The following is a 22,015-nucleotide window of genomic DNA, read 5'->3' on the forward strand; positions in this document are numbered from 1 at the left end:
GACTTCTTGAGATTTTTTTGTGGGTCTGCTAATAAAATGCAACGGTGCTAAATCAAATAGCACAAATTTGGAATCGATAGTATTTAATTTGTTAGAGGCGGGCTCGCGATGTCATGGCTGGGGGGTGTTGCCGTGTGGCCGGCTAATAAATGAAAAGCGAGGAAAAGAAAATCCTTTTACTTCCCTTTCGGGGGTCAAAAAGTCTCAAATTAAGACTTAAAGAATTGTGACGCTCTCTTTAAAGTTGAAGAAACGAACTGCACTCCGTAAGCACGCGCGCCCGTCGACGCGCACTCAAAGCCAACAGAGGCGGCGAAAGGCCACCGAGTATCGGCTGAGGTTAATTGGTGGCGAGGAGTAAGCGTAACCTCCGGCCTCCCGTCTTTACCTCACGCAGCAAAACACGGCGGCCGCTCGGGAGGTGGGAAAAAGTGGGGGGGGGGGGATGACCTGATTCTTGATGGCCAAGGCCAAAGGAAGCAGGAAAGAGGACGGGAACCCAGGCAGAAGCGTGTGCCGGGCCTTCAAATGGGAAGCGATAAGAGTACAACAGGCTACCCCACGGGGCGCCACCTAGTGGCTGAAGAGTGTTTGATTGCCGCATTTTTTTTTTGGTTCCATTTTTCCACCGTTTGGTAAATTTTTTTGGAGTTGATGTTCAAGCCCTCATGAAGAAAATATCCTTCTTTGGATTTACCTGAAATAATAATTATAATAATAATTCCCCAAAATTGATTAATTTGCCAGGATTCTAGAAATAACAAAAATTTAAGACTAACAGATGAAGATTAAAGTACAATGCCGGAATAAAAATGATAATAATTCAACTCCCCCGACCCGAAAATGAGAGTAGAGTAGTAATAAAACAAATAATGATTAAATTTCCCACCTACTAAAAATGACAGTTTTTTTAAATTATGACTCATTTTTCATCACCAGCACCCTGAGAAATTTCGGAAGTAAAATAGCAATAATTAAAGGCCTCAAAAGTCTACTTAAAGTGACAATAATAATAATCATGCTAATTATCATACTAATAATGATAATACTTAAAGTGATGATGATAATAATAATAATAATAAAATAATAATGGATTGAAAAAAATGATGACTTGGGAGAAGAAAAAAATTAGATAATATAACCCCCCCAAAAGTTGGCGGTACTGTGTAGTGACGGGAAAAAATTAATTCAATCTTTAACGTGGCCCAAAAGGGAACTGAGATGCTGTAATAATAAAAAGAAATAATAATTAAAGTCCATAAAAGATGGTTTATTGGCCATAATTGTAATAAAGATGTCAAAAGGGGCAAATTTTTCAAGATTTAAAATAAATACATTCCACCCCCAAAAGATGGATAGAAAATTAATAGTAATGGAAATAATAATGAAATGGTAATTAAATAGGAATCATTAACTGAGCAATCATTACAAGGGCAAACATTTTCTACCATAAAAAAAAATACCACTTTCATACTTCCAGTTAACATTCTGGCTGCTCCCAGGATGAAAGATCTATTTTACAATTATTTAAAGTATTATTTATTTCATTTACATAACTCGAACACATGCACTACTTCATTTTTTTCACGTTCTGCTGTTGACGAATTTGCTGACCGTCCACATTTAACGGCAATCACGAAAAAGTTTCAATTTCACTTCAATATTCCAAATTACAACCTTCAGCTCTCATTAAGATGAGGATGACGAGGAGAATTTCAGTTTTATAACATCCGCGGCGGGCTTGTGGATGAACTCCCGTAACGAACGTGTTGTGATGTTGTAGAAGAAAAAAAAAATTCCCGGCAGTGTCTGTACACGCAAAACTCGTCAGTCCGGAGGCGCGACGTCACATGAGCTTCGCCATATTTACACATATACACCAGAAAAAAAAATTATTCCCGCCGTATGTAAACGAGACAAACGTCCTGGTTCAAAAAAAAAAAAAATCCCCCCCCCAAAAAAATGGGCCAGGTTGTTTGACTTTTTTGACGGTCACAGCAAAAGCTTTCCACAGGAGTCCAGAGAAAAAAAGTCCAAAGTCTGGCTAGAGAGTTTCACATGGAATACTGCGTAAGGATTTACAACAAAGTCTACGTGGGGGGGGGGGGGGTGCAAAAAATATGAAACAAAAGCAAAGTGTGTTCTTTACATTCCTTCCATTTCCTCATTTACAGCTGATTGGTTGGCACGGAGCCAGGTGGGCAGGGTCTAAAGCAGAGGGCGGGGCATAAGGGGAAAACGGTGGAGGGGGGGGGGTCTGTGGTGAAACACAGCCAGGCACAGGTGAGGTTGTCAGGGGGGTGGAGTGGGGGTTCTTAAGGGGGTTGTTGGGGATGGTGAGATGTTTGTTGAGTTGGGGGAGGGGTTATGGTGGGGGGGGCATGGGGGTGAAGTGTTAAGGGGTGCTTGGGGGGACCGATGAGGTGTCGAGTGCGGTGTTAGAGGGGCACTGAGGTGTTTGGGTGGGGCAGTAAGTTGCTTAATAGGGCAGTGAAGAGTTTCTGGAACCGGCTCGGGGGGTGGGGAGGTGTTCGGGTTTGAGAGCAAGTGTTAAATTGGGAAAAGGCGAGTCGGTGAGGTGCTTGCGGGTGGGGGGGGCAATAAGGGAAGATCTGTTCGAGTGGGCAGTGAGATGGTTTGAAGCAGTAATGAGGTTTTTTGGAGGAGTAACGTAGCTCAGGGAGGCGGTTGGGGTTGTAGTTAGGTGAGCAAGGGAGGTGTTCGGGGGTCCGAGTGCAGAGTTTAGAGGGAGTAGGGTGGTTGGGGATGTGGTGAGCTGTTTGGGGGCTGTTGGGGTCCGAGGGGGCCCAGTGAAGTGTTTAGGAGCACTAAGGATGCGCCTGGAGGGGCAGTGAGGCGTTTAGGGGATGGTAGTGAGGGTTTGCGAGGCGTTTAAGAGCAGGCGAGCAGCGTCAAGAGGGGGTGACGGTTGGGGGTTGAAGCGGGGGGAGCGTCAGGGGTGGCGCCCTCACAGGTAGATCTCCCTCTTGGACGCGTGTCCCGTGGGGGTGGTGGCCGAGTGGAACTCCACCGTCTGGCTGAGGGGGATCTCCTCCAGGCCGCAGTCTTTGGCAGCGGCGCCCAAGGGGTAGGCACTGCTGTAGGGGGTCATGAAGCGCATGTTTGCCACCCTGCCGCCCCCGCCGGGGCCGCGCTCCTCCACGGGGACGGGCTTGGGGCTGCCGTTGGCCACAGGCAGCGGGGCCGGCGGGTCCCGGGCGGCGTCCGTCTCCTGGTAAGGCACGAAGGTGGACAGCTTGGGGGGGGCGGCGCCCTTGGCTCCCTTGCGGTTGGGCGACGGCTGGCCGGGCATCCAGCACGAGTCCGAGTGGCCGAACTCGGTGCACTCGCGCGTGCAGTTGCCGGTCATCGCCACGTCCGGTAGGGGCCTCAGGTCTAGTGGGGGACGGGGTGGGGGGAAGCGGGCACACAACACAACACACAATCAGTTACTGGTTGCCATGGGAACTGAAAAAAAACAACAACAAACTGATTTTTTCTTCTCTATTAACTTAATAAATAAAATGACAGCCGTCCCAAGAGGGGGGCCCGCAGGGGGGCGAGAGATTAAACCTGGAATGTCTCGAGTCATTTCGAGAAAAAAAGCGGGCGCGTGCACCCCCGGTGGGTGCAGCCCGGGGGTTGTCAAAGATTAAACGTGTCATGGCGCTGTGCTGTAAACATTGATGTGTTTTCACTCAAATTTCATTCAGAAAATAGAGAGGTTGAATATGATTTTTTTTTTTTTTCGTTTTGCAGTGGTGCGGTCACGGGTGCGGTGCCTAAAAGCTTTCACAAGGCTCTTGTACGACATCAAATCAAAGTACTGCAGCTGTATATATATATTTTTTTTTAAATTCATATTTCGGTCAGGTCATGCTGGAAACGGGGGCGCGTCAATTCTGTCTCGGTGATGGAAATGCGCAAATGATTTTGTTCAAGCTGCGCACTGACGAAAAATAAAAATAAAAAAACAGATGCTTGAGAAAGTCAATTAGTAGCCCAAAACGATGAAGAAAAAAAATGAATGATGTCTGCGACTAAAAGGGGGGGGGGGAAGCAAGAGAAGAAAGAGTTTGGAAAAGGTCAGTGAGGGCAAAGCGAAACATGAAAAGCATATGCAGGAAGTAACCTTTCTCTCCCCACGCGTGACATTAGATCATTCTCTAATAGCGGAGGCTCCAGGGGAAAAGGGGGTGCGGGGGTGTGTGAGTTGGAGGGGGAGGGGGGGGGACCTGGCGGAAAAAGGCAGCAGCACCCGCCTTCCCCCCGACCATCCCACCTTCGTGGAAATTAAAATTTGTGGCCTCCGGTTTAAAGGGAGGAGCTTTAAGGACAAGCAAAATGGTGAGTTATGAACTTTGCATTTGTATTTTGTACTCGTGCCACATTGTTTTAAAAAAAATTACTCATTATTCCTATTATCGCTGAGGCTGATTATGGCCTATTTAAATTGCTAGCCTTTGTATCAAAGTAGGATTGTATACAAGGGAAACAAACTCTCATTTTTCTCCGCCTTTCACACTGAGATTCTGTTGAAAGCTGCGAAAGTAAACCATAAATTTATCATTTTTCACACAGAACCCAGCACAGTGGAGGTGGGGGAAGTGAGTGTTGAATTATGGGATTCGCTTCTACACAGAGATTCTGCAAAATTGCTGCATCTGTGTAGAAAACGTCAATCTGGCTTTGATCAGCATGTGCCTTTCACACGAAACCCAGCCAAGGGTGAGTTTACTTCAATTTTCACACAGTAAGATGCTGTCCCGCAGTCTGCCATGATGGTATTTCCCTTTCGCACAGCCCCGTCCCACCTCGATTACTGCTGGACCAGTGAAGGTGGCAAATTCCCCATAGCCAACAGCGACGCAAGTAAAAAATATTTTGGCGACAGCGTGAAAGGGGATTTTTCACGCTGAATCTGGAAACCCGAGCCCACAAAAGTGAAGTAAAGCGTTGTTGCGTTTAAGTGTTCGTGTTTATTTATTTATTTACCGCTGTCACTTTAAATCCGAGTCTAACCAATGAGGCCAACGGGAGCTGTCCTTGGTGCTGAAAACCATCTCACCATAGACTTGTGTTGTGTGGAAAAACAAACTTCAACATTTTTTTGTTGTTGCGGAAAATAGGAAACACATTCGTCCATTTTCTTTGCCGCTTATCCTCACAAGGGGAGTATTAGAGCCTTTCCCAGCTGTCAACGGGCAGGAAGCGGGGTGCACCCTGAACTGGTCGCCAGCCAATCGCAGGGCACACACAGACAAACAGCCGTACTCACAATCACACCTAAGGGCAACTTAGAGTGTCCAATTCATGTCGGATGTTGCACTCCCCGCCACCCTCGTGAGGATAAGCGGCAAAGAAAATGGATGGATGGATAAATGCCATGAAAAGAAAAACATGGTTAAAAGGGTATTTGTCCAAATGAATATCAGAAAATATGCTAATAGTTGTAACTCGACTGTATTTTTTTTAAACTTGGTTCAAATTTTACCATGTGTATGACACCCCCCCCCCCCCCCCCTCCACACACACACCCCCACCCTCAGACAGTCTTTTATGCGACAAATATTAAATGCATTTCTTTAGTGATGATGAGTGGCTTCTTTCTTTTACACATCATTCCATCTTGTCTTCACTTCCTGGTTGTTGGTATTTGTACGCCCCCCCCCCCCCCATACATCCCCCCAACCCCACTTTCTAACATTTCGCGGACATAGTCTCGGCTAATTAAACCGGGGGTCAGATTGGAACTTTGTCTTGTCACTCTTTATTCTCTCTTAAACAACTTATTACTTTTTGCGAGAATTAAATTAGCCGGCAATTAATTAAAGGACGCGGGGACGACGAGGACGAAGAGGCGAGGAAGTTGGAGGGGAATAAGACGAAAGGCGGCGAGGGGGGAGGGCGGCTTTCATGTGTCAGGTTTGGCAGTAAATGAAGAAGATGTAAATGTATTGCTTGAAAGAAAAACTAAATTAAAAAATATGAAATATTGGAATTAAATAGAGGAACGTTTGACACCCCCTTTAAAATCGGTCCCATTTCTTCAATTAATTTCTCCAATTTCTGAAGGACGAATACACTCCAATTTTTTTTTTCTTTTTACGAGTTCTTATGAAGCCTGTTTCACACCGATCCTGCAGAAATTGTCCAAGCGGCGGTGCCATTCACGCAGTTGGGGTTGATTGACAGTATGAAATTGGATTTTGTTAACCTTTTCACCCCTTAAATCTCCTTTCGCGCAGCTGCAATTTGGCTGCCGGTGCGCGCACTTAAGGTGGAAAATGACCAGGTTATCTCCGTCCCTTGCCTTAAAGTCGGTGCCTTTCACACTGAACAGTGAACAGATGAGAAGAAAATTCAGAAAATGTGATTTTATAGGCTGTGTGAAAGTCAAAATATTTTGTACGCACTGTAAAAAGCTGTCGGTGGCATTTATGGGTTAAAAAAAAAAAAAAATGGAGGTAAAATGGTGCGTGTCTGTCTAAAGCTTTCTGGTCTACGGTAATCCCCTTTCACACAGCCACTGACCCGCCTCCGTTACGCCCCCGACACGACCTGAAAAGGCGAGAAATGGCCTCGGTACCTTTGCCTTTTACCTTTCACATAAAACGGCGACACGGGGGTAAATCTGTGTGGAAAGCTGTGACGGGCAGTGTGAAATTCCGATTGTCCCGGATGAGAATATGTGTGATGCGTTTGTGTATCTTCAGTGTGTCTGTGTGTGTTTGCCGCTTTGGTTTTGTTGCGTTTTGTACTTTAACATTTGTTAAAGAAGCGGACAGAAGGTGCCTGAAGCGGCTTCAAGTGCAATAACGCTGCAGCAGCTTCTCGAGCACATAAATATTTGACCACTGCCAAGTGTGCGTGTGTGTGTGTCCGTGTGTGTGTGTGTGTGTGTGTGTGTGTGTGTGTGTGTGAGAGAGAGAGAGAGAGAGAGAGGGCGAGAGAGAGATGTTTTTAAAGCTGCACAGCAACAGAGCTTGTATTTGTTTTAAATTCACGAACTGACCTGAATACAAAAATTGCATCTATATTCATAACCTAGACAAGTAATTGCTTATAGATTTCCTTCCTCGCTTGTCCTCGTTTGGGTGGCGGGTGAACCGGAGTTAAACTCATCTGATTCCGGGAGAGCGGCACGGTACGCCCCGGACTGGTCGCCGGACAACCAGCGCGACCACCTACATTTTAGGGTTTGGACATGCCCCATAAATCTCAATTTTCTATTTGTATGAAAAGAATCGAATGTGTAACAAATGGAAGCATGGTCGAGCACAAATGCATCACAATTCTGAGGTTGTGGGTTCAAATCCCGGCCTCCTCTGTGTGGAGTTTGGATGTCCCACCTTCCACCCGTGCCATCGGTTTCCTTCCATATCCTCAAAACACGCGTGGTAGGGTGATTGAAAGCTCTAAATTGCCCGTAGGTGCAAATGATTGTTCTTTATGTGTGCCCTGCGATTGGCTGGCCACCAGTTCAGGGTGTTCCCTGACTTTCCTGACATGAGAGTGGAAGCGTTTTTCACTTTTCTCTTGCCAAAAAAGCTTCAAATGACACGCTGGCCTCTTACGTGGGTGGTGGAGATTGATGGCGAGTGATGGACGTGGGGGTCTTGTGTTTTCCGTCGTGTCGCACGATTATTCGATGTTCATTTTTTTTCATTTCGATAACAGTTTTCTCGGGACGAAACACTTCCAAGGACAAAATGGTCGTCCCTCAGACGTCATAATACAAGAGCGATTGATGACGTGTAATGGATGTGTGCACATGATTCGTGTTTTATCACAGAAGCGTGAAGGAGTTTTAGTTTTTCAGTTTTGCATCAGTTTTTTTTTTCCCGTCGAAAGAAACACTTGGCGGCGATGGCGACTGATGGTGAGTAATGATTGACGGCAGTGATGGATGCGTGTACACGTTCGCTGTTGTGCCACACGACGGCGGGAGTGGGAGTTTTTCACTTTTACATCCGTTTTCCCCGGTTGCAAAACTCCAGAGGAAAAAAAAAATCAGCTGTCGGGGTGTCCTTCAAATATCAAGACGTAACGTCAATTGATGGGGACGGAGATGTGTATATTTTTGTTGCTGTGTCATTCAGCTGTTGGAGTTTTAAGTTTTTTACTTTTAAAATGATTTCATTGCAGATGAAACTCAGCAATGGACAAAATGCCATCATGATCGTCTCTCAGATCTCAGAATGCGGCGGCGACTGATGGCTCAGAATGATGAGGGAAGGAATTTTAGTTTTTCACATTATGGAAAATGTCTGAGGGTCGCAGAACAGCGGTGAGGTGTGCCGTAGGTGTGACAGAAGAATTTAAGGTGGAGGTGGGACTGCATCAGGGATCCACACTGAGCCCCTTCCTGTTTGCGGTAGTAATGGATGGGCTGACAGATGAGGTTAGACTGGATTCCCCTTGGATCATGATGTTCGCAAATGACATTGTGATCTGCAGGGAAAGCAGGTGGAGGAATAATTAGAAAGATGGAGGCATGCAGCGGAAAGGAGAGGAATGAAGATTAGCCGAATTAAAAGAGAGTATATGTGTGTGAATGAGAGGGGCGGAGGAGGAAGAGTGAAGCTCCAGGGAGAAGAGATGGCAAGGGTGGACGGCTTCAAATACTTGGGGTCGACAATCCAAAGCAATGGTGAGCGTGGTAAGGAAGTGAAGAAACTGGTTCAAGCGGGGTGGAACAGTTGGCGGAAGGTGTCTGGTGTTCTATGTTCTATGTTCAGAAGAGTGTCCGCTAGGATGACGGGGAAAGTATATAAAACAGGGGTGAGGCCGGCCATGATGTACGGATTAGAGACGGTGGCCCTGGAGAAACAACAGGAAGCAGAACTGAAGATTTTGAGGTTCTCTCTAGGACTGAGCAGGTTGGTTAGGATTAGAAACGAGCTAATCAGAGGCACAGCCAAAGTTGGATCTTTTGGAGACAAAGTTAGAGAGAGCAGACTTCGATGGTTTGGACATGTTCAGAGGGGAGAGAGTGAGTATCGTGGTAGAAGGTGTGCTGAGGATGGAGCTGCCAGGCAAAAGAGCGAGAGGAAGACCAAAGAAAAGGTGGATGGATGTTGCGAGGGAGGACATGAGGACAGTGGGCGTTAGAGATGGGCTTAGATGGAAAAATATGACACGCTGTGGCGACCCCTAACGGGACAAGCCGAAAGAAGAAGAAGACTTTATGGAAAAACTTTAAATGGTGATGGTGAGAAAGTACAAAATGGCGCAGTGTTCAGACGTTGTAATGCAATGGCTAGTGGGAATTTTCCAATGGACCCATTTGCATAATTTCTATTGTGTTCAATAAGAGAGTTAAGTGATTTTTACCTTTGAATCAGTTTTTCTCACCGAGACACTACAAAAGTGGAGTGACCAATTGATGTTGCATAAGTGACACGTGGGAACATCATTTTCTTTTGTGTCAAATGAGATTTTTTTTTTTTCACGTTGGTACCAGTTTTCTGTCATCAAAATACTACAAAGGACACGACGCGAGCATGACTGATTGACGTGCCCACATTATTTTCGCTGGTATCAAACAAAAATTGGGTAGTTTTAGTTTTCCTCCTGTAAATAAATTTCCACTCATCCAAAAACGGTGCGGCTGAATGATGGACACGTTGTTGTTTCCCATCGTGTCATACGAGAGCACCGCAGCTGTCATCGCGTTGTAGAATGAAAGAGTCGTTTGCGTCTGCGGCGTCGCCTTGTTGGCGTTAGCATGCACATCAAAACAGGAAGTGCCCGTCTCGCTGCAATAGCGACCCCTCCCCAACGTCGGTCCCCGTTAGGATGCGCGGCACCCACTCCCGCTTGAACGCAAATAACATCAACCGCAAAGTAAATCAACGTACTTCTGATGCGGTTACAGAATTAGCGGCGGGGCGACGGTGACAGCAACTACGATTATTAATAGAAGAAGAAGAAGCGGAAGAAGAAGAAGAGTGAGAGAGGTTGTCATCCCTCTGGTGTGGCCCGACGATGACAGGAAAATTCAATTAGCTAACAAAAGTGAATAAATTTGCAGAGCTGGCGCCTGCGGCAGAAAGATCTCCCAGGATGCAACTGGTGAGAAGGCGGGGGTGGGAGGGTCCGCGGGGATCAGGGGACTCATTAATGGGAAGCTGCCATCTTGGAAACTTTGTCGGGGGGGGGCACAAAGTGCGAGAGTGAAAACTTCTTGACAGACGTGGTGTAAAATTATTTATCTCGAAGTGGAAACATAAACAGTGACGAGAATTGGAATAATTGACCAGAAAATGACAAATTTCCTCATGGACATGAAATTTTCCACAAGTATGGAAAAAAAAAAACACATCCTCATTGGCTCGAAATGAAATATGAAATGATCAGAAAGCTACTGAAAACTGGTTGTAAAATCAAGAAGCCCAAAACATTTCACGTGAAGTGGAAGTTATGTTTCTCCATAGAACAGAAAGTGTAATGATTTACCAGAATGTAAAAAATAACATAATTCATGCTTTAGTTTTTTTTTTTATTTTATTCAGTTAGTTACACATTTTTTGAGACAGAAAAAGAAAAAGTTTGAAGGGAGGGGAAATTCCACCACATTCTTTTGGTGATATTTTCCCACTTATTCAAGCTTTTCTTTTGGGCTTATTCTTTTTTCTTTTTTTTTTTTTTACTGCCCCCCTCCCCACTTTTGTGGGGGGGGGGGTCAAGGGGATTCAACCACAGCTTTTCACAAAGACAGCTTATCCCGCTTATTTATTTATTCACGCTTTTTTTAGGCAAAAGAAAAATGTTTTGCTGTGAGAGACAACTTATCGGCAGTACTGTATTGTATGTTTTTTTTTTAAATTATTATTATTATTTTATATAACGGCTGTCAATTATTCACAGATTTTTTGCTATTTCCTCTCGGGGTTGAACTGGAACCCCGGCAAATAGTGGAGGTCGACTACAATCTGCATGGGAGTGAAAAAAAAAAAAAAACTCCCACAGGCTCGGTAAACAGAGACATTTTCCGATACGCCACTCACGCAAAGTAGAACACACCAAAAAAAAAAAAAAAAAAAAGGTTTTGTCTTCTGGAGTAAAGTGAGGCAAGTGTTGAATTATGAGTGAATTTCTTTCTCATAACTTCCGCAACCAGCGCTGAGCAACCGCACCCTGATTAACGCACGTGCCCCGCGCGCGCAAAAACAACGCTGCAATGCGTTTATCAAAAACATAAAGAACATGAAGAAGAAAAGTTAAAAAAAAAATTCTTGGAAGCAGTCCAGTAAAATGTTGTTTCCCCCCTGGAGGAGGAAGTACACTTGGAGAGAGAGTTCACTTCCTGGAGAACGCCAAATGACGCCGGAACTTTCTTGAACTTGGGAGCAGTTCGCTTAGTTCGTCATCAGCCACACTGCTATTGTTTTTACCATCCATCCATTTTATTGCTGCTTATCCTCACAAGGATCGCGGGGGGTGCTGGAGCCTATCCCAGCTGTCAACAGGCAGGAGGCGCGGTACACCGTGAACTGGTTGCCGGCCAATCGCGGGCCACATAGAGACAAAATAGTCGCACTCACAGTCACACCTTGGGGCAATTTGGTGTCCAATTAATGTTGCATGTTTTTGGGCATGTGGGAGGAAACTGGAGTGCCCACCCGGAGAAAACCCACGCAGGCACGAGGAGAACATGCAAACTCCACCGAGGCGGGTCCAGGATCGAACCCGAGGCCAACGCTGAACCACCGTGCTATCCCTGGTTCCTCTCACATTCGAAAAAAAAAAAATAAATGCACGGTAGGTTTATTGAAGACCCTAAATTGCCTAAAGGTGCGGATAGTTGTTTTTACGTAGCCTGTGATTGGCTGGCGACCAGTTCGGGGTGTTGTCTTGCCAAGGGAGAACACGCAAACTCCACACAGGTGGGGCCGGTATTGAACCCGGATCCTCGGAACTGTGAGGCCAACGCTGCTACCAGCTGATCCACCATTCTGCCGTTATTGGGTTGTTTTTTTTTCAAAACCAAATATTTTTATTTTACGTGTTTGATGACCTGATTTGTGTGTGTGTGTGTGTGTGTGTGTATGTGTGTGTGTATTTCAATTGCTGTTGTGTTTGTTGTGTTAGCTTGTTTAGTCGTGTTTCAGTTGTGCGCGTGCAATTGTTTATGCTGAATTGCAAGCATCAGCGTGTGTTTCAATTGTTTCGGCAAGTGTCTGTGTGTGTGTGTATTTCAGTTGTGTATTCTGTGTTGTATGTCATTTTTTGGCCGTGCGTCAATCACGTCTTATTGTGTTAAAATGCAAATATGCTCATTTCTGACCAAGGTGACACGAAAATTAAAATCCGAACGAAAAACGGTTTTATGAGGACATGCTGCTCTCTCTCTCTCCCTCTCTTTCTCTCTCTCTCTCTCTCTCTCTCTCTCTCTCCCTCTCTCTCACACATACACACAAATGCAATCAGTACATAGTGAGTTTATTGTATTGGAGCTTTGTGTAGTTATCTAAGAGGAGATAAAGAGGAAGTTGTTATCTTGGCCGCGGCGGCGTTCTCTCTCATGTTCTCCACGTGAAACGAACAAATAAGCCATGCACCAGCTAAATGCGACGGCGCCCCGGGGCCCGCTTTGCCCGTAATGCAATGTGGCGCGTGATAGCTGCCGCGGCGCCGACGCCACGCTCGCGAGCTCAAATGGAGCGAAAAGTTTGGAACCGTGCACCGTGAGGGATTCAGTGTGTGTCGGGGAGCGGAAATGCGAGCTCGTGCGAGTGTGTACGCCAGAGCTTCGGCGTGTGCGCTTGTAAGAGAGAAAGCCTGTTAGCGGGGTGTGAAATCTAATTTGTCGACGTGAACCCCCTTGCCATACCCGCACCTTTCGCAAAGTAGCAAGCGTCAGGTACCTTTCACGCCGTCCGACGTCACGGGGAAAAGCTCGCGACTCGTGCGAATCGTCATCTTCATCATCTTCCCTTTTAGCGCCGTCCCCCCCCCCCCCCCCCACCTCGCTCCCCCGCTTTCATAGTATCTCCTTTGTAAAGGATCCCGAGGCCCGCGCGCAACGAGGCGCTCGGCCGGGGAGGCGGAGGGAGAACTGCCTCATTTGCATACGTAACGAGGCGGCCGGGTAGGAAAAAGCGGGATGAAGGGAAAAAAAAAAGAAAATGGATTTGTTAGCGTCTGGTTTGGGGGATTTTTTTTTTTCTTCCCTTTCCCACGGCGGATTTGACGGCCAGCCAGGAAGTTGGCGGGAGATTTCTTTGACGCTTATTTCCACGTCCGCTTGAACCGCGACGGCGGCGGCGGCGGGGGAGGAGGGAGGCGAAGGTTACCGTCGTCACGTCTTCTCGCTCATCCTGCCGGCTAAATCTTAGCTTTGCTATGTTAAACATTGAAGATAAAAACAAAAATGTACAAAAACGCAGGACAATGCGCTCCTGCCTGTTATTCCGTTTTTTTTTTTCCCCCCACCGAAGAAGAAGAACCAGAATTTGCCGGGATTGTTTTTTTTTTTTTCCGTCTTTCTCTCACGTCTAATCTGTGATGCAAACGAATTACGGCGTGAAGCCGAGGCGTTATCTCGCTCACGCAGCACGAGAGCGAGCGGGAGGCGGCTGAATAATGAATCAAACACGCTTCCCCGCGCCTCGCACATTTCCTGCAGCTCACTTGAAATATTGAGAAGCCAACTTTCACCCAAACGCGGGGGAGGGCAGCGTGTCAACAGCCCCCGACGATAACCGCACGACCCTCGGTCCGCGGGACTTACCCCCAGGGTCCGCTGGATCCTGCGTTTTCGGCGACCTTTCCGGTCAAAGTAGAAGCGTGGTTGCACCCGTTTACAACTGCCCTTTTGTGGGTTTCGTGGTTGATGAATTCCAGATCTTCAGGGTGCGAGAAGCTCATCCGGTGTTAAACTTCATACCCCAGTCTGGGTTTTCCGATGTCAGATTTCACACATCTGTCCGGTACCATTCAGGACGACGGTGTTAAACTTCCGCAGTCGTTTGAGTTTTCCGCTTATCCCTTTTCATAGAAAGGGCTAACGAAAGTGGGGAACAGCGAAAAACTGGGACCAGGGAGTGGTCTTCATACAGACTCCATTTTACACAGCTGCCATAATGCCTGTGATACTACGTTGGAAGCTGGGGAATTGATGCATCGAGTTCCACTTCCTCCCTATTCTGTGCCTTTCATACAGGATGATGACTCAGAGGAAGAGGCCAGCTTGGAGGGTCAGTATGAAAGTAGCCCCTTTTCACACACAGACAGTCCTACTTCTGACTGTATCCAGAACTGAGAAATTTGGGGTGGATTTCTACCCACCCAAAGCGAGGACAATGGCAAAGCAGAAAAGCCAACTTCCCAGATCGCTGAGAAAGTAGCCCCTTAGCACACGCAGACTGTTTTTTGATATGAATTAAGAAGCTGAGAAATTCGTGAGCCAACCTCAATTCCCCTTTCTGTGTCTTTGAGGGGAAAAGCCGGCTTTGAGGGCCAGTAAGAAAGTAGCCCCCTTTTATGAAAAGATTGTCCTTCCTCTCAAAAGTCACAAAACTTGTGAGTAGGTTTAAACTACCCATTCTAAGTCTACCTTTCATGCAAAACAAGGTTCGGCGAGAAGGGGCCAGTGGTGAACTAGCCCATTTCACACACAGACATTCATGTCTCCGATATTACCTCAGTAGTCAGAAAATACACAAGTCAATTCAACCATCATCCTATGTCTACCTTTCACAGATAGCAACATCTCAAGGAAAGCGAGGTACAAATATTACTTTAAGGGGCAGCGAGAAGGGTGCCCCTCACAGGCTGACAATGCCAGATCTTCTTTTTCTGCGTGGAAGGGTCTTCGAAGTGACTTTGACGAGAGGTAGCTAACCTGAGTTCTTTCCACAATCTAAATTAGGAACTAATCAATTAACTTAATGGTACTTACTCTAAACTTCTATTACAACTTTACTCTTTACTTGTGCACTTATTCCCTCTCAAAAGGTCTTTGAAATAATATTAATAATATATAAATTTAAATAATAATGCTACCAAATAAACTCCCCACTTTTTTTTTAACTGTCTTGTATATGGTCAAATAATAGACCTGGTGTGAACATTTATTTACAAAATGAAGGATGAAAAATCAAATATAAGTACAAAACAAACACTCATTCAAATAAGCAAAGTACATGTACAAAGTACACGCGATGTACATCTGAGCTAAGCTAATTCAAGATAACTTAAGGGGCCATACAAAAATGAACATAGCCGGCAAAACAAAAGAAATTCCAACCCCAATGTCCCTGCAGTGTTTCAAACTCCGAGGGTTGTGTCCAACGGTCCTGCCTCATCCAAGTCCTGACGGTCTGATATGTTGCTAAGTTTTTTCCTCGTGGTCCGACACAGGCCTTGCTAGCTGGTGTTAGCTTGTCGCTGGCGTCCTAGCAACGTTCCGTGCATCCGCTTAGCCTCTGCATTAGCGGCTAACTCCACCACGTTACGGCATGATTTGAGTTGTCCACTCAAACGACACGCTATCACATCTCTCTCTCATCGCAACACGTCACTTCCTGTCCTTCTCAAACACCAGTTACAACAATAAAATGACAAACAAAAGTATTTATTTTCACAAATAAATAAAACACATTTAAATACAAATCCCTCCAAAGGAAAATAAATTCAGCACACACTAACAAATATTCCACAGCCTTGTCTAAAGAAAACTTATAACCTAATTCCTACTCTAGTTGTTTTAATTTAAATTAATTTGAATATAGCAATTTTTTTAACTGGGTTAGACTTGCGTATGGTTGCATTTGTGAGTTCGTTTTTATGTGTCTGATTTGCTTGTCTTTGTTAAAATAAAAGCTATGGCAATGTTCATCGGCGACTGGTTCGTTAACATCTGTTCATGCGTAAGTGTGTAGCGCCCCCTGTAGTTGAATCGCAGTAAAAACACTTGATCGTGTTCAGCAAACTCATCCAATCATCTTTAAGCGTCAGTATACACACATGAACACAGACACACACACGCACACTCAGACCCCCGGGAAGTCTCAAGTCAGCCAACAGGGTTCAAAGGGCACCAAGAAATGGACAGGGAGTGGACCGTGGAGGACAGTGCTGGTGTCTGAGTGTGCGACACAATTGGAGCAGAACAACATGGACCCTCTGGACACACACACACAAATACACACGCACCCACACACATCATCGGGTCCCCGAAGCCAGCGGATTTGAGTGATGTGATGCGACATCCGACGCGTCCTTTTTGCAGTCCACTAGCCCGGGAGGCTTTGGCCCCGCCCCCCCAGCGGCGGCCCGGCCAATCGGACGCCGGCGGCCACGAGAGAGTTTAGTGACTCGAAAGTCAGACGACAAATCAGAAGGTCGGAGAGATCTCGCACCCCGAGGAACTTTGTGCCAGTCTGCGTTAATGGACTCAAATGTTGTTCCTGTGTTTGAGTGCTCGTGTGTCATTTTTGTGTGCGTGTTTGGTTTTAGGCGCGTGTTGTTTTTGTGCGTCTGTATTTGTGTCAGTGGTGTGTCTTTGTGTGTTTTAAATCTGATTTCGATATCTGCTCCAAGATTATAAAGCCCGGATGACTGACCTGAGCTCCCTCTAGAAAAAAAAAAGTCTAGTTCAGAAAAGCCAGACATTGAAAACCTGAGAGACATAAGTGTTTATTTACTATAACGTGTTATTACTAGCTTATTACTATCTGATCCGCTGGTTTTGTCTGGTGTACACGTATCGTGATTGTCACTGATGAAGTGTCTTTCGATCTGTGTTTGTAAATGTTTTCATGTCACCCAACTTGTCTGAAAACCGATCTGCCCTTCGAGGATAAAGCTAAATAAAGCTATTTGAAGCTTTTTTTTTATATACAAGTGTCTATTACATTGTAACAATGATCCTGTGTGTATATTCATGTTTTTGACCTTGTTAAAGTTGTGTGGGGTAGGCAGGGGGGCTGTGCGTGTGTGCTGTTGTGTGTAGCAATTTTTGGTATTTGTGAGAGTGGAAGTATTTCCTTTGTATGTTTCAACTGTGTTCAAATTGTGTGTGCGTATTTGTTTTTTTTGTGTGTGTATTGCAGTCGTAGTGTAACACAGTTACTGTCGTACTATGATGCGCTGCATGTGTGTTTCCATTTTGCATGCGTGTCAGTCAGTGTGTTTTGTTTTTAACCATTGTGTGTATGCGTGCACGTGTGTGTGTGTGTGTGCTCCGTGTTAAACTGGGACTGTGTTCAGCATAACAAACATTGTAAGCGATGCTTTGCCCTTCCACCGTGTGTGTGTGCGCGTGTGTGTGTGTGTGCGTGTGTGCGTGTGTGTGTCAGTATATAGTCAGCAGCACCACTGACCCACGTTGGCCTTTTTTTTTTTTTTTTTAATCTGTGCTTGTGTGACCCGAATTGTAAATACAGCGTCCTGCACTAGCGTCCTGCACTAGGCTGTGAGTGTGCGCGCACGCGTGTGTTTATGAGTGCGTGAGATATGAATTATGAGCTCCAGCCTCCCCGTGACCCTGACGCGTGTCCGTGCCGTATGACTTTGCACGGTGCATATCAAAGTGCACGTTATCTCCTGAGCGCGCGCGTGTATTTTTTTTGGGTGAGGTTAATTGAGGGGAGGCGTGGAAAGCGTTGCCCGGGGAGACGCGCGCCCGCCGCTGCCGCCGTCCCGTCATTGGGTATTCGGCACCACGCTCGGGAGCAAACAATCCGCCGGCGCCCGAGCTCCGAGAGATAGAGGGCAGTGGGGGGTTGAGCGCGGCACACGTGGCCACCGACGTGGCCTCGTGGCTGGGTCGCCGGGGCAAGCGTGACCCAGTCCGCTGGAGCTCAAGCGAGAGGCTAATCCTTACACGCGGAGAAAGCATTAATATCGGAGGATTAAGCGGGAGAAGGAGGCACCGACTCCTCCCCGCGCTCGCCCCTCTGCCAAAACACTTTCACACTACTTGACTCCCCCGGCCCCCCGTGTCGTACACCAAGTGAAAGCCACCGTCATGGGATGAGGGGCTGTTGGGGGAGTGCGGAGGAACGGTAATATCCCTGCTTTTGATGCAGTACTGGCTTCAAACACAGTTTCGTGACATATTGTGTTAACTTTCCTACAGCAACACAATATGCCGCAAATCAAACAGTTGACCGTGTGAAATGGGTGAGAGGCGGGAGCCTTCCCCCCCCCCCCACACACACAGAGAACAAATCACAGCCGTGACAGAAGGTACGGTATTGGTCCGCCATGACCTTTTTTGCACAAAACCCGGTTTAGTCATGACAACGTCACATCAGAGAATCCTGACCTTCTTCTCCAGAGCTCTCTTCTTCCTCTCATTACTTCTCTTTCGCCCTCTACTTTTTTTTTTTTTTTTACCCCAAGGTCTACTTTCAAACAGCCAGCCTCTCACGAGCTACCGACAGGGGGGCGGAGGGGGCGGGCGATTGATGCTCCCAAAGCGTTGTAAGGTTAACGTTATTTTGCATCCTATATTTAAAATACAGAATTAGCTTTTTGTGCACTGTATTGTCTATGCTTTCATCCTGGATCAGGCTGCGCCAAGGTGGAATTTTCAAATGACACACCATCTCATCCTGCGCTTTCTACTTTGGTTTCAAACCAGATCTTTCCCACTCGGAAAAGAGAAAATCTCGTCCAGTTTAACCACTTTATTCACATACTCCGACAGTCATTGCATCTTAAAACAACGGCATTTCTTTTTTAACTTTCTCCATTAATATCGAAAGTAAACATAAGCAGCATGTCTAGCTCGTCTTTGCTCTACGTTGTCCAGATTGTGTTGCTAACTAAAGCAGCATTGGCGGACGCTGTCATTATAAAACACATTGATGGGCTGCATAAGTACTGTAACATTTGTAATTATGAGTGTACGTCCTTAAGAGCGGGGGGGGGGGGGTCAGGTAAACTAGGAAAAAGAGAGTGTGGCGGAGCTTTCCTCTCTTCTCTAGATCACGTCTACTTCCTTCTCGGTCTCCCTTCACTTCGTACTTGAGATCTCATCGCTCACCTTCTCTTGATTGTCCATCTCTCCACTGGACCTTCTTTTTCTACATCTCCTGTCTTCTCCTCTCTGCTCCTTAAATCTTTACCCAGCTAGAATGTATCTCTCTCTCCCTTCTTCTCTACACCTAATCTCTCCTGTCTTCTATTCTAGATTACTTCTGTCTCCTCTAAATCCCCTCCCTACACAAGATCATTGCTTCCCTCGTTTTCTATTTCTCCTTCTACAGATCTTTATTCGTGTGTCTGATTTTTTGACCCTCCTCTAGATTCCTCCCTTCCTCTACATAACTCATTGCTTTTCTTCTAGATCTGTCTCACCGCTAGTTAGCCTCTCTCTCGCTTTCTCTATCTCTCTGGATCACCGTTTCCACCTTTCACCAGTAATTCTCGTCGCTAAACCTCCTCATTTCTCCAAATCTCCACTCTTCTCTTCTAGAGCTAGCCTCTTACTCTAGAACCTTTTTTTCTGTCCCATCTATATCTGCTCTCTTCACCGCTACATATCACCTCTCACTTCTACTTCTCCTCTCTACATCTCTGAAACTCCGTTTTCTATTTCTCCTTCTACAGATCTTTATTCGTGTGTCTGATTGTTTGACCCTCCTCTACATTCCTCCCTTCATCTCCATATCTCCTTGCTTCTCTTCTTGATCTGTCTCACCGCTAGTTAGCCTCTCTCTCGCTTTCTCTATCTCTCTGGATCACCGTTTCCACCTTTCACCAGTAATTCTCGTCGCTAAACCTCCTCATTTCTCCAAATCTCCACTCTTCTCTTCTAGAGCTACCCTCTTACTCTAGAACTTTTTTTCCCCATCTATATCTGCTCTTTTCACTTCTCCTCTCTACGTTTCTGGAACTCCGTTTTCTCATTCTCCTTTCCTCTCCTGCCCCCGCCAGTACATCTCACCTTGACTCCTCTCGATCCTCTCTCTTCTTTCAAGCCGAAATCGAAACCTTCCCCTTTCATCCACTAGAGCTTCTTCATACTCCTCTAGATCCGTTCTCTTCCCCCTTGATCTATTCTCTCTCCTCTAGATCGGAGGGGATCTGCACGAAACATGTCAAATGTAATATTTACTCGTGTCTCCTTCCTCCTCCTCCGTCACACTCTCATCTTTCTCCTCTCTCATCTTCGCCACAGGTGACCGCTGAGGCACCGCGAGTGTGTGCGTATACGTGTGTGTGTGTGTATGTGTGTGTCGACCGTGTATGTGTAGTGCGTGCGAGTGTGTGTTCAGGGAAGTGGATTATCATGGCGGTCTGCAGGAGTTGCCGGCAGCCGAGCAGAAAGCTTTAATGAGAAGTCACTGTTTACTGCGGACAGCCTGGGACACGCGTGCACGCACGCACACACACACACACACATGCACGTGCGCACACTTGAAGCACACACTGTAACTATTGCACTAATGGAGGTTGGAAGGTTCCTTCTACAAACTAGTCCACTGTGTTTCCTCATTACCGAGGACAGTCAGAACACACTCACAAAGACTCTCAAACGCACACGCACCTGCAATTACTTTTTTTTTTTTTTTTTACAGGGTATCTGCAAGTTTACAAATACTTTTAAAGACATTTTTAAGGCCCACTTCGACACCTCATCCTCGTAAACCGTGACAAGTGGCACCGTTTTAAAAAGTGGGACAACAAAAGTTTTAGTCTATTGCTGTGGTTAACGTTTGTAAGCCTCGAGTGGATTTGATGTTCCATTGTCGATGTCGGGCGTTGCCTTCAGGGACAGTTTCAATTCATGGGTTTCCTTTCAGACGACAACTGAGCAATTGTTCCACGTACCTCAAACTATTTATCCACCTTTACTTGGTCTATCTGTCGAGCGTCGCCTTCAGGGACAGTCAAAAATCGCAGTGTTCCTCTAGCAAAATAAGAGAAGTGGATACATATATCTATCAAATCCCGTCAGGTGTCTTCAGGGACAGTCAGAAATCTTAGCTTTCGTCTCGATTTGAAGGCAGCGACAATTGCTTTCAACATAACACGTCCATACAATTGCGTATTTGATAATAAACCTCACCCCCCTGTCCCTGCGATACCCTTTAAACACAACCGCTGTTCTGCCTCCGTTTTAACTTTAATACCACGACGGAAGCCGGGAAATTAACGGCTCTCCTTTCGTCTTCCGTGTCCCGCATTAGCTCATTTTTGCACGAGCCGGCTTTGATGGGAAGTGTGAAAAGGGGCTAATGAAATTTTCAGTGGGAGGTTTGAAATGATTTATCATCATATTTCTTCCCGTACAGGTACGCCAGCGTGCGAGTGTGACCCTTTCGCGCTTGCGGATGCAGACAGTGTTCCGCTCGTAAAAAAAAAAAAAAAAAAAAAAAGAAAATTAAATTACCGCTGAGCTTTTAAACGTCCATTTCGCGCTGCCACTTTGAGCGGGGCGAGCGCTTAATAAACTCTCATTATTCTCTGATTCACGGCGCCAAAACACGCCGGCTCCACTCCCGACGCAGTTAATTTGTGACGCATGGCTGCTAAACACTTGGTTAGCTTTATCTCCCGTCGTAACGCCCGCTCGCCGTGGCGCTTTATTAGCGCTCATGCCGGCCTTCATTTGGCTTGCGGTTAAATCCCAAATTTCCTTTCTTTTCAAAGGGTTTCGGGACTCCCGGGGGAAAACATGTGCTCTTTAGCTGCTACGTGATGTTTTACAACAAAAACAAAAAGGCTTAGCAAGTAGAAACTAGAAAAAAAAAAAAAAAAAAACAATTAGCTCACCCTCCCCCCTAAAAAAACAAAACTTTGAAACAATAACAAAAAATTCTGACAGGGAGGTAACCACCACATTTTGGTGATGTATGAAAAGTTGTCAATCCTTTCCACAACGGTCCGCCCACACACGAGTGAAAAAACGCAAGGTAGCTTCATTTAGCTAGCTAATGCAGGGGTTTCAAATTTGGTAGAAATCATCCATCCATCCATCCATTTTCTTCACCGCTTATGCTCACAAGGGTGGCGGGAGTGCCGGAGCCTATCCCAACTGTCAACGGGCAGG

At 46.0% G+C, this 22,015-nt stretch overlaps 1 protein-coding gene across 1 annotated transcript in view; it reads right to left on the minus strand.

Moving 5' to 3' along the window:
* Positions 1–2,416: 2,416 nt before the first annotated feature.
* LOC133509035 (protocadherin-11 Y-linked-like) overlaps positions 2,417–22,015 on the minus strand; it is a 69,355-nt gene continuing 49,756 nt past the window's right edge. Inside the window, exon 4 of the mRNA XM_061835670.1 lies at positions 2,417–3,396. Within this exon, the coding sequence (XP_061691654.1) occupies positions 2,969–3,396 (428 nt within the window). The 3' untranslated portion in view covers positions 2,417–2,968. The remainder of the gene's footprint in view (positions 3,397–22,015) is intronic.

Source organism: Syngnathoides biaculeatus, chromosome 11, assembly GCF_019802595.1.
Source record: "Syngnathoides biaculeatus isolate LvHL_M chromosome 11, ASM1980259v1, whole genome shotgun sequence".
In the NCBI taxonomy this organism is placed as follows: Eukaryota; Metazoa; Chordata; class Actinopteri; order Syngnathiformes; family Syngnathidae; genus Syngnathoides; species Syngnathoides biaculeatus.